The following is a 13631-nucleotide window of genomic DNA, read 5'->3' on the forward strand; positions in this document are numbered from 1 at the left end:
AGCAGGTGATGTGCTATGAGCAGATTTCTGGAAGACAGAGCTGTAAGAAGTTGATGAATGACATCAGCATCTTCACTCTCTAAACCTGTTTTTTATGACTGCTATTAACATCCACCAGGAGAATTCTCACTGCCAGCATGGCCACAGCAGGCTTTGCAAAGCCACTGTGAAGCCATTTGAAAATGCTAGGTCCCTTAGGTAACCTAGCTGGTGTATTAAAAAAACTTAGCAACCTGTCCTTCCACCTTCAACTCTGGACAAGGTAATGAACTGCCCCCCCTCCCCAAAAAAATACAAAACATCTGCAATAACACAGCTTCTTGGATCCCATCATTATGCAATTAACCAAGCTTAAATATGCATTAAAATGCATATAAACTGAAAATATATGTAAGTCATGAAAACAGTTTATGAGAAGGAAACTAAAATTCAGTAGAAGGAAAATAAACCTAGGATACAATATAAAGATATAAAACTTTATTATGAACATATTTAACAATGATTATGCACATAAAGTCTTCCAAGAAACTTCCTTGAAGTAAAATATTCAGTTTTCCTTCATATTCCACATTAGCATGAAGTTTTACAACATAAATGGATAATTTGCTGTTATTAGCACAACTTACAGATACACAGAATATTTAACATGTCCTCATGCACACTTTCTCAAAGCAGCATTTAATTACAGCTTCTCATTAAACAGAGCATTTATCTTACACATTTTTATACCATTTTGGTATACAATTTTTCCGTATTTTCATTTTACATATTTACAAACTCCTAAAAAAAGTTTTACAGTAATGCAAAAGTTATTACTGGCATAAGCAAAGGGAAATGGGTGGGGAAATTAGGTGACTATGGATGAAATGTTTGGCTCAGAGAAAGACTTCGATCTGTAGTCTTTCCTAGCTGGAACTGTTCTCCCCAGTACTGGTACCACAGATCCAATGCACAAGCTGTTGCTCACTGGTGTTAAACCTTGGCTGCCTCTTGGCCAGTCCTAGGAAAGTTTCCACCAATTTCAACACCAACTGTATTTGTAAAGCAAATGCTACAGAAAGCAGTTGGTATGACTGGCTTGCACTCAGTTATTGATTTCTTAGAAGTCCCTTGTAATCACTGTGTACGTGGAAGTCTGGCAGTAATTAATGGATGATGTCTCCCTTAGAGCCAGGATCACTGTGTGCTGTGGGGCCTTCCTGTGTACATTTCTTCTTTTGTACAGCTGCAGTAGTGATGCAAATAACTACTTTAGCAGTAATAAAAGGAAAGCCAGGCTAGCTTCTTAAAAAGAGTTCTTCTGTTTGACCCTTAGATTTCAATACTTTACTCAGAAGGTGAATTTATGCCACCTACTCCCAAGCTGTTTACAACCCATACTGGAATATTCTTCAAATACTGTCTGCTGTCCAATCATGGAAATAAGAGGCATCTTGCTAGCAAAACCAGTTCCTCATCTGCTTCGCTGCTTTTGGCATCTTACTGTATATTGAATTTGATGCAACAATGATTCAACCAAGCTACCATAACACTGTAGCACTTGCAAAATAGAAAGCTATTTTGCATGGCAAACATTGCTTAAATATAATCTCTAAAAATGACCCCAGAAATTATTTTCTCACTATTTTCATAGTGAGATACTTCAAGTACACATTTCCCATTCTTAGCTTTTCTATTTCCACTTTGAATGTAGTGATGTAGTGAAGTGAAACAAAACAGCAAGAGAAGTGGGTTGAAAACAGCTTAGAAAAAATAATCTCCAAGTTAGATTAAAATATGTTTTTAGTTAATGAAATCTCAAGGCATGACACTATTTGAGAGTTAACTGTAACAACCAGTTCAGACTGTGATAAGAAACACTGGTGTATTTTGCACATTGGTCAAATTTTATCTTTCATAACAATTTAGGAGAGAATTAAACAATATCAGAGGAAAAATATCTGAGTATATAAGAATCATGTAAATATCAGTTTTTGAAAACCTACTTCCTGTACTCACTGTTACTCCAATGGAACTTGAAAGGATTTGGCTTATGTAAACAATGCCAAATTGGTTGCCAAGTCTGATTCTGCACATTCAAATAGGGAGAGTTATGTCAAAAATAGTAAAAATGAGAATGGACTCTACAATTTTAGGATTCAGAGCATCTCCCATACCCTTTCAAAATAGTCTAAAAAGAAGTGCTGAAGGTACCTTTTACTTTCTGGAAAGAAAACCACCACTAACTTGAATTACTTCTTTAGTGTTTTCCTATATGTTCTTCTAAAGTAATACCGACTAAGAAGGTAAAGGGAAAAACCTGCCCTTCCTCCCCAGCAATTTCCTTGCTTTAGCCATACAGCAGTGCTTTGGCTTCTAACAAAGAAATGATCCCTGGCACAAAAAGGTTTTAATTTCAGGTACTCCCCAAAAATTTCACAGCTCCATATAATTTTAGATAGTTTTCCCTCTCTCTCTCACACGCACACAAAGTCTCAGGAGACATCTTTAGCAGAGCACTGATTTAATCTGAACTATTCTATGACAGCAAGGGCACAACCACATGAAGCTGGAGCTCCTTTGGTCCTCTCTGAGTGAGTTGCTGCCTTGTGCAGCCTCCCCTTCATGATCCTGAACAGCCACCAGAAGGTCACTGCAGTGGGCACGGTCTAGAGCAGTTGTTGCATTAAAGCAGAACAAATCTCCTTTTTCCCCAGTGTGACTCAGCAAGTCTAGCAGGACTTCATTGCACTATTCTGCTTAAACTGCTTTCATGATGAACACAATTCCCTAGTGCAACCCAGCACCATAATGTAGTAGATTAACAGTGCTTTTGGGAATCTTCTAAAGCAGCAGGGCAGAGAAATTTTACAAGAGTAAATCTCTATTGTGAGTACATGAAAAAAGGAGATACTTTCAGAAATTCAAGTATCTGAAAACAAAAGTAGTTACAAACAAACATCTTAAATAAAGAACCGAACAATGGCGTAGGAGAAAACCAACTTCTAAATAGAGAAGCAGCAGCATTGTACAAGGAATATTTAATTCCCATATAACTTTGTTCCAGTACAGACTGGAATAGATAATCACAACATGTGCTAGTAAGAGTTCCCATCATACAGGTGGCGACTGGTATGACAAAGCAGCTGAACTGTGCACAGAACATGCTCACAAGCTGACTCTCAGCCACGTTCAATACATGAGCAACTACAACTGTTCCTAGCATGTAGAGTAACTATCTAGAAATACAACTTAAGGGAAAACTGATTCAGGAAAAAAACCTCTAAAAATGAAATGTTTGGAAATTTGAAACTGTAATTCCTTAGAAAACTTTCATACTCTATTCTCTGCAAGTAACAATCTCCTCCAGCATACAGGAAGACCAGTAAAAAGCCAGTACTGGCTTCCCTCTGAGATTTGTTGTGGCTGAAATAATTCCATTTGAAAGGGCTGTTTAAAAAAATCAACACAGACACTTCTGCTGTGGCAGTAAAGCATGTCACGAAACACATAATTATACAAGTAATTTTGCACCACTGAGATTATTTTGGCTCAGCTCACTACAACTTGCCTATTTGCCCGTATCTTCCACTTATAGATCTGGTATACTTACTGAAATGTATTTTAAAAATGGCCTTAAGTCTATATCACTTATTTGAAGGAAGAATAGAAAGCTTGTGTCTTCTTGCACTGATTACAAAACCCAAAACACTGAATTCACTGCCTCCAGCTCAAAAGGCTAAGGTAGAAAACTGAAAGGGAAATGAGGCACTTCATACCATGGCGGACAGTATACAAAGCAGCTAATGCAAAATGCAACAGATGGATGGCAGTAGGCTGTACATCATCCTAAAGAGAAAAAACAACAAAAACAACAACAAAAAGAAAAACAACAACAACAAAAAAAACCAAAAACAAGGAAACCAAAACCAAGCAGCAAGGAAGCAATTTGAAACTCAGTATACAATCTGTGAGACTTTAAAACAGAAACAGGTGAAGATTTTAGTCCACAGATATCTTGCTATTAGGCATTTTATAAGACATGTAAAAATTTTGGTTTCTTCAGTTTTCACCACAACCATTTCCATCATTTGTTTTCTCAGTTTTATCCTTGTAAACAGAAATAGAAGCAGAATGTCCTTCCTGGGAGTTGGTGTTCAGGTGACAGCAGACTGTAGGAACCCAAAGAAGTTGTCCACCTAGGAAAACTTCAGAAGTGGCTGTGCTCCAGATGCACAAGTCTGTCTGCACTGAAACCAGTCAATCAATCACTGTCAGACTCTTCTTTATACTTGGCTCTAATAGCTTGGCCATTCTGAAGAGGCATCTCTTCATAGTCACTCCTGTGAAACAGACACGTGTTGTAACTTCTGAACATGGTGTTCAGATAGGAAGTTGAAAATAAAGAGGAAAGTTCTAAACTACATTGAGGCATAACATTGTTACTTGGGTAAGAAGCTGGTATCTGTTTTTGTTCCTTGTGGGAGCTATGAACAGCACATGATTTTCCTCCAGAGGATGATACATAATAAAAGTTATTCCAGTGAAAGCCATTTTTCACACAGAGTAGCAAGAAGCAAGAACACTACCACTACTCATCTAACTAACCAAAGGCAAGCTATCCCAGCACGAACTTGTTCAGGTTACTGCAGTGCTGGTCCCATCCTCACTGTTCCAGTCACTTCAGCATCTTTGGTAAGAGGTGAAAACATCATGGGTGTATTTCAGTGTCAACACAGAGACACCTGATTGGGATGGGTCTCAAGTGCTACTGTAATTCTCATATCACATAAAATCATCCAAGTCAAGGAAGTTTTGCTAGACTTGATTATTCTTCATTCAGAAAGTGCTGGAGACTTAAAAAGCACCACTCTCCTTGCTTGAAGCATTTACATATGAGATGGCTCTTTGCTAATTCCATCTGACTCCTGCAGTCCTTCCCAATGTAAAAAGGAAGCCCTTTCCCTTCACAGCTGTTACTGCATTCACTCCATGAGCTACCAGCAGTATTATGATACCTTCTTACCTGTTTGTTTCAGTGCCATGGCAATCCCTTTTAGAAACCAAAAAAAAGAAAAACACATGCATTCTCATTGTATTTCTATTTCAGAAAAGGCTATACTTCTATTCTTTAGGCAGAAAACTTCCAATAACAAACCCTTCACTTAATTAATATATAAAAGAATATTACAAAAATAACACACCAGAAGTAATTCTCCACAGGTATTTTTTAATCTTACCCATAAATCACATCGTCATCTGAATCATTCAGCATAGAAAAAGCAGGATTGTCTTTTAACTGTGATTCTGAAAAACACAAATAAGGGTTAATTTAATGTGTTGAATAAACATGACTGTAGTGCTAACTCAACATTGTAGCAACAGACACAACAACTTCCAAGGCAGTCACAACCGAGTTCAACAAAACTATATCAAACAGGAATTCTCTCCTTTAAATTCACTACCCTTCAGCGACATAATTATAGTGCTCTTAAGAGTTAAAGAGACAACGTAATTATCTCATTTTTAGATAAATATTCTCTATGTTGTCTGTTCATTTCCTCCCCTGTGCAATTTCCCATGTCGTATTTCAGCCTGCACATAAATTGATTATTCTTAATCAAAATTTCATATGCATTTAAAAAGCACAGACCTCTTGATTAATTTCTAAGCTAAAAATACAGTAGACCAAAGCTGGAATCCCTTGACTGCAAGTCAGTGATTATCCAGTTATTCTCTATCCTTGAAAGAGATGAAGGAACAACTTGTACCTTTATGGTGAGATGAAAAGAAGCACATACCTTCCAATTGCTATTTATGACAAGTCCCTCTAACTTGTTTTAAGGGCTTAATTTCTTGCATAATCTGTGCTGCTTAGCTGCAGTTCCTAATTATATGCAAGTAAAATTCGATCTAGCAATTTGCCATAGCAACTTTTTCCTGGCAGCATTTTACCTTCTGCTGTCCACAAACAAATAGTTCTGCAACCCAGCAGAAGGGGTGCTTTATCTGCATCCAGCCAGTTCTTTTTCCATTCTGGATGGAAAAATAGCATTTTCTGGAACAGTTTTGTCCATCTCAACTCTAAATTAGAGAAAGAACAAGCTCCACTATTCAGTGCCTTCCCCCTGCATGCTCTCAGCATACACAATACAACTGGACAGGTTGCTAGATAATCTCAGGCCTCCTTTCCCATGAAAGGTTGGGCTACATCATCTTTCCAGGTCTCTTCCAATCTGGGCTCTTTCTGTGGTTCTGTACCTTGAACAGAATGCTTAAAGCAGAGAATATACTCAGTAAAAATATTTATTTTAATGATCTTTGTCTTTTAGTGAGGGAAATGCTTTATAATCATCATGTAAGTCAGACTGTATCCTTTATATCACAATGCAAAACCAGAATTGCCACTGACTCAATCCTTTGTCCCTCCTTACATGGACCCTGTGCAGCCCTCCCCATAGCAAGTTCTCCAAAATTTCTCCCATATTAGAGATCAGTTTCACTCCTACTTTTCCAACAGCACTTGGATTTCAGAGTCCAGTCTGCCAGCATGCATTAATTTTTGCTAGAACAAAGTACAAATGAAGTGATGTTGTTCCATAAGGGCTGTCTGTGAGTCACCTCAAAGGCTGGTGCATCACATGCAAACATCACAGTGACTGTACACTTTAAGTGCACAAGAATTCAAGCCCAGCTAATCAGCTGATTACATTTTATGTGTTCCTTCATATTTCCAATACTATTTGCTCAGGAGCAGTGAGTGCATGTTAACTCACAGCAAACCAGAACAGTAATGAGACAACCAGAATCCAAAGGCATTGCACAGCATCTGCTAATATGGCAGCTCTTGTCATGCTTGTTGCCAGACAATGGCTCACACTTACCATACAGTGCATTCTTCGAGGGGGAATACACGAAGGCTAACGTGTAGAGATAAAAGTTCAATAACCCATAAAATGATAAGAATTCTGCTGGTACTAAGTGTTAAGGATATTGCTCAATATAGTTCCATACATATTAACTTTGGAAACAAGACCCAACCCATACACAGGCTGTTTCAATGGAAAGAATGTTTACCTTACTCAAGTTTGTGAGCACGAGTGGCTAAACAAAACTGCATGTTTTAAATTCAATAACAACTAATGTAGTCAACCTATCTCAAGGTAAAGCTCCCATTGAAAACAAAGCTTTAACACAAGTAACATTTGGTGAGGCACAGTCTGCTCTTGAGCAGTGGAGTGTATGGTCAATCAAATAATTCTGCTTGAATGCTGAAAGAAAGCAGAGTAAGGTGGGTGTTCAGGTGGGTTTAGTTTGGTTTATTTTTCAAAAAGTTCTTCCTTGGCACACTGATGAAGAAAGGAGGAGAAAGGAACTACATTTGGATAGAACTCTGAAGATGGTTTCTTGCCATTGTTTTAGGTGAATACTAAAGGTTTTATATATTGTTTTCTCCTACCTCCCAACTCATATCTAAGCTAATCAGCAATCAGAGCAGCTGCAGTCATACAGAGCAAGGATCTCATGGTTCAGGGTCAGGAATACAGGTCACAGTCCTGCTGGCAATAGACACCAGAAATAGTCCTTCCCAAGCCACTTGAATTCTCTGTTGTGACCTGTATCACTTGTAGACTTGGACCAATACACAAATGCATTTTCACTGACATCAAAACTATTAATTTCTCATATTTTAATATGCCCCATGACAACTGGTAAGTACAGAGCAAACAACTGAGGCAGCAAACACAGCCAAATTTGCCATGATATCTCATTAAAATTAGTTAGATATGCATAAGGTATGCATATCTAAGACTTCATTCCTCTTGGAGAGTATCACGAGCAGTTGTGATGCATGTCATGTGGACACACTAGACTGAGACAACTTTTACAAGAGCCATGGCAAAATGCTGACAGGAAATCCTAAACAAAACAGACTCAACTACAAGAGTCCACCTAGAAGTCAAAGGTCTCAGTCCTAGGTACATAATTTTGAAGCACCTTCTGCACAAAAACAGATTAACATTCCTACTTGAGCACTATGACAACACAAGGATATAGTTCTGATAGTGAGTTGACAGCTCAGCAACAAAGTTGTCCTGTAGAACTTGTGCTCCAAAGCGTAGGTAGAGTATAACAATGCTGTGGGGAAAAAAATAAAGCTTATAGGTGTACTGTGTCCTTAGGCTGCAAAATTGAAATAGTAGGTTTATAGAAAAGTATACCAGAGAGTAATTATGTTAACATGCAGATCACTTATTTTAAGATACATTTGCTTAGCTAGTTCTAAATTAAGAATGATTCTTTTGTGATTAACAGTTAGCATTCAGCTGAGAAAAGCAGAAATCCTCAGATTTCATCCACTACAGACAATCCAATAGTCAACAGCTATTTGAAATAATAGCTTGGTGTAGGGAAAACAGATATTAACAGTAATGTAAGAAATTAACAGTAAACTTCTGCTTTGACTAAGTGAAGCCTACAAAGCTCCAGAAGAGCTCTGCCAAGTGAACTTCTAAATCTTGTGCACTGCCATGGTAATCAAAATAATATAAACTTAGCTCAAAATCCTCAGAAGGGTTAAAAAATTAAGAAATTACTGCCATCACAATAATATTAAAAGGCATTCTTCAGTTTCATTGACTAACTTATTACAACAAACTGTATTCAAAGCCCTGAAAAAAAGGTTAGAAAAGTGAGAGTACTGACAAATGTACTTTGAAAAGCCTTACCTAATGACAAGCACTACAAAGGTTAATGCAGTCAAGAATTTTAACCTGAGATCTGAAAAAGATTGAGAAAAGTTGTTATCAGTGAATTTACACCCACATCTAGGAGAAGCAAGCCTGTTTGGGAAGAATCAAAAGAAGTATTCCTTACCAACATAAGGCATGTTTCGAAGTTCTGAACATGCCCTCACTATCAGGAACAAAAGGTAGAGAATGTATGTGGTTGCCACCACAAGGAAGAAGATTTTCATTCCCTATAAGGAAAGTGTTAGGCTTTATTATTTAATAAGACTTCATCTATTCCTTCTTCTGTCAACAGAAATAATTCGTTCCCAAAAGCACAACACAGAATGGTCCATTTATTCAGGGAAAGTAGGCTCATGAAACAAGGATGGTGATACATTCAGGGAAGTTTTTGGGGAATGTAAAGAAAGGATGCTTAATAAAAACCAGGATTTTGTTAACTGAGTTCAGAGTTGGCTGAATCTCAATAATTCTCTAAAAACACAGCTCCCAAGAACAATACAAGGACCCATGTACATCAAATCTTCCTTTACAACAATAAAGTCTGAAATGTACTAGGGATGGGGACCTTGGCAGGAGTTAAGATGTACAAAACTGAACAACAGACTAAAAAATTTTTCTTTCAATCCCAACAAACTTGTGGTGTTTAGTCTCCAGATTTGCAAGACAATTTACTTTTCTCAATGGGACAGATATCAATATGGTGTATTCATGATCTAAAGCAAAAACTAAAGTACTCTAGTCAGAATAAGACTGTCTGACCAGCATTTTCTGTTTTCTAAACTGTGTTATACATTTTTATAAAAGAAAAGGCCTGTATCTCCTCATATTGCCTAAGTGTACCTGACAATTGGACAGCAAGAAGTAATTTTTGACTTACCTGGAAATTACCTGTGTCAACCCTGTACTGATATGTAGGGTCATGTACTTCATTCACACTAGAAAATATTCAAAATTAAAAAGTGGTATTAAAAATGCACAATTCCAGACAAGTTAAAAAGACATGCTGACCAAGAAACCCACTCACAAAGAAAAGGTTTAAGGTTACTATGTACAGCTTATAACAAAAGGGTTTGGCTGGGTAAGTTGGTGCAATGCCATTAATTCCAATGGAGTCATGACAATACCATATACAGCAAACCAAACTTGAAGAAATATGGAGGATTTAAATTGGGATCATGTCTAATCTCTCCACTTGTTTTTTAGAAAATGTGTATCACGTAAATTCCTACAAGCCTTCAGGATTCCTACAAGTCTTCATGATTCAGTGTCTACATTTTACCCTTAGAAAACTGTGGCATGAGGCCTTCCCTGATAGCAATTTTACTAATAGCATGAGCATTTCCTGCAACTGCACTGCTTTCAGTAATGCACAACAGCAAGGAGAAGGTTAGAAGGTATCTTTCTTCTGAGAGATAAAATAAGGGACAAACACCTGAGACTAAAACAGTATAAAACCACAAATGTATTAAAATGGATGAAGTTTTCTGGGTGGGGAAGAGTGACACCTTTAACACAACAAACTGGAAAAAAGGGAGAACCACTAAACCAAGCAAAATAATAGAGTTCTGAGTAAAGACAGCATAGCTTGACTAAGCCATGTCAGTACCAGTTTGCAGGTTTAATAGCCAAGAAAGTCTGGTCAAACTATGTCATAATTAGCCACAGAGAAACTGTTGCTTCAGCTACTCAATTAGCTACAAATGCTAATTGAGCCATAGCACTAGATTCTTGTAGGGAGCCATAACATACTGACAAAGTAGAATGATTTCTACATCACACTCAGATTTATGAAATTATTTACTACAAAGTTGTACATTGAGAACTGTTTTCAAATCAGTCACAATTTGCAGAACAGAAAGATGAAGAATTTGAACTCCATTCCTGTATCACAATCTGAGCATTAAGAAATAGATACACCAAGTACACACAGTATTCTCACTCTTGAACACTCTCAGCTCTCATTGTGCAATACATTTGAAATCACTTACGTTTGCCATATCCCCAGTGTAACAGAGGCCAGCCACAACAGTCCAACAATAAAGAATTTGGGCAGATAGAAAGTTAAGCACTTCCTTTCCCCCTGTCAAGAAAACAATAGTGTGGTGAAAGTGTGAACCCATACTTCAGATTTTATTCATTCTTTACAAAATAAAATAACTGTCATCTTTGTTTCACTCAATGTGAACTGGATTAAGAGACTCATCTTTTGTATTTTTATCCTGCACAAGGGACTAAAGAAGACATTATATTGTATCATCATTTGTGTTAATAAGATGAATTAGAGTTGGAGCATCCTATTTATAAGGTCCCACATATTTCACTGATAATGCAAATACAGGCATAGGCTCCAGGATTCCTATTTCTCTTATGTAGTATTTTAAATTAAAAAAAAACAATCAACTACCACATACAACATCAAAACTCTTCAAGCAAGAATGAAGCATAATGGCATCATAATTCTGACAACTGTCTCATCTATTGCATTTAGGCTTGGTTGACTCAAAATAATCTACTTCACTTAAATCATTCTAACTCCAAAGCTTCATGTCACAATGTACTTTATGAATAAAATAAATGTTTGCTTTGTAAGAATTTGATTTCATTTTTGTCACCTTTTGAGAGAACTGAACAAAACAAGTCCTGTCTCCTTAGTAAGTAGAAGATACTGTTGCATCTCTTACCTGTACTCTTATACCATGGTAAACACAAAGCCAGAACAACAACAATGCACACAGAAACAGTGACTGGAATAGATCATCCAGCATTCCAGGAAACCAGCTGTTCACCAGAAAAGAAAGGGGGAAAAATGGATCTGTAACAAAACAACAACAAAAAAAAAGGCTAAACAGAGAGAAAAAAAGCCTTTCAGTATGAAAAGTAAAGCAGAATCTAACTTCAGCAGAACAAAAAAAAGCCTAGATTTTTTCAATTTACCTCAGTAAATGAAACTGGAGCTTCCTTTATTTTAAATAAATTAACAAAGAAAACATTGCCTCCAGCAGCAATCCACTCTGCTGTAGGAATAATCTTGAATGGTTGCCAACATTTCTAGAGGATTTTAGGTTTTATTAGACTTTCTATTAAACCACTGTTAATGGTGACAATCTAAAAAATTATTGTATAATGACTAAGATGCAAATATTCTTTTGGTACTGCCAGAAAGTGCAGCATTTTTTTACTGGACCAAAAGTAGCCTCCATTTTTAACTAAAGTGTGAATATCTGAAAAATGAAGACAGCAGACAAACAGAAATTGAAAGGTTAAGTATGGCAAGCACCTATTCCAATCAGAGCTTTAAATAGTTGACATCCATGTGACTGAGAAGAACAAAATCCACCCACTCATGCCCTTGAATTTGCTACACTTGGAAAGGGTTGGTTTTTTTTAAATTTAGTTTTCTGAAGCTTTATAAACAACTGCTTATAAGTTCAAGGAGAAATTCCATTTTGCCTCCTCCTTTTGTCTCTTCCTTTTCTGCTTCTGTTTTAAAATGGTGCCTTTCCAAAAATTCAAGGATACAAGTACCATTGTAAAGTAGCAAGAGAGGCAGTAGGATGGACATCCATTTCTGCTCAATACCCCAGTCTCTCATGGAGAATTTCCGCAGGGAATGTGCAAACAGACACTGCAAAACAACAACAATTTGTAAGGAAGGAATACAGCCTTCAATAGTTTAACCAGAGCTAGGACAGAGCTGAGCACACTGCCAAGGCTACTTCATGAGGCCTTTGCCACTGAGAACACTGTAAAATGGACACCAGGTCACCTAGTTTCTATTTCAAGTTTGCTCACTGACCCCAATGCAAATTACTTTTTTCTCAAGCAAGCTGGGAAGTGAAGCAGCCAGTACCTGAAAATCAACAACGTGTGAAAAAAAGGATGTAACCTCGTTACTGGTCACACACTATCAATGACCTCCACTTGAACTCACTTTTTAAAAAAGCAGATTGCATTTTATATTCACAATTACCTGAGCAACATCACCTGCAAGAAAAATGCTACGGAAGCATGTAGTATTTTGGTGTTCCTATTCTGAAAGTTCAGGATTTTAGATTTTATGTTGGCTTTTTTTCCAAACACTTCTTTTCCAGGAGCCAAGACAGGTTAGAGAGGAGACATCATCTAAATCATAGCATAATTTAGGTTGTAAGGGACCTCTGGAGGTCCTCTGGCCCATGCTCACATGCAAGGCAGTGATAACTTTCATGTTAGATCAAGGTCAAGCAGCCCACACTCTGGCCATCCTATTCCTGAGCCTACCTACACTGCAAAATAATACTTTCCTTTTGTCATCACAATTTCCTTTGTCTAAGCAATTTTTTTTTCTGTTTAATCCAAACCCAGAGTTTAGAAAAACAAGTTTTCCCGTTTATCCTATTTTCTTAATGTCCCTTCAATACCACTTGTAAAAACATAAAAGCAGCAACTACATAAGTATTTCAGAAACATTTTTACACCCAGTCAGTGACATGCCAACTTTGCTGCCTGGGGTTAAATTCCTAAACACAGCATCACAGAGACTGTTATCAGCTGTCTACACAATAAACTCCAGAAAAGCTGCAAAAGACTCTTACCGTGACCATAAAAGTAAGAACTACAAAGACAAATCGGAACCAAATCTCCACTTGTGAAAAGGTTGGATTGTAGGTCTTCCACTACAAGAAAACAGAAGAGCCCAATGAGTAATATTCTGACAAACTACATATGACATCAATAATCAGCACTTTACTGCAGATACTGAAAAGTTCTGCGGCTTTTCAAAATTTAAAGGTATAACCAAATTCCACTGTGTCACCATGGAAAAATAAAGACAAACTTGTAATCACAGGACTATCTGATAAAAAGACAAGAAAAGCAGCCTAATAGCCTTGCTTCTCTTTTATCCTGCCACTTCCTAAC

The 13631-nt window shown here is 37.2% G+C and overlaps 1 protein-coding gene across 1 annotated transcript in view; it reads right to left on the minus strand.

Annotated features, from left to right (window-relative positions):
* Positions 1–462: 462 nt before the first annotated feature.
* TMEM181 (transmembrane protein 181) overlaps positions 463–13631 on the minus strand; it is a 34010-nt gene continuing 20841 nt past the window's right edge. The window contains exons 7-17 of the mRNA XM_054280019.1: positions 13307–13387; positions 12258–12357; positions 11414–11544; positions 10721–10812; positions 9610–9667; positions 8857–8959; positions 8709–8760; positions 8036–8118; positions 6864–6953; positions 5220–5286; positions 463–4322 (exon numbers count right to left, since the gene is read on the minus strand). Coding sequence (XP_054135994.1) covers positions 4244–4322; positions 5220–5286; positions 6864–6953; positions 8036–8118; positions 8709–8760; positions 8857–8959; positions 9610–9667; positions 10721–10812; positions 11414–11544; positions 12258–12357; positions 13307–13387 — 936 coding nt within the window. The 3' untranslated portion in view covers positions 463–4243. The remainder of the gene's footprint in view (positions 4323–5219; positions 5287–6863; positions 6954–8035; positions 8119–8708; positions 8761–8856; positions 8960–9609; positions 9668–10720; positions 10813–11413; positions 11545–12257; positions 12358–13306; positions 13388–13631) is intronic.

This window comes from Melozone crissalis, unplaced genomic scaffold (genome assembly GCF_028551555.1).
Source record: "Melozone crissalis strain CALT ecotype California unplaced genomic scaffold, PUWL_Pcris_2 ptg000027l_1, whole genome shotgun sequence".
NCBI lineage: Eukaryota > Metazoa > Chordata > Aves > Passeriformes > Passerellidae > Melozone > Melozone crissalis.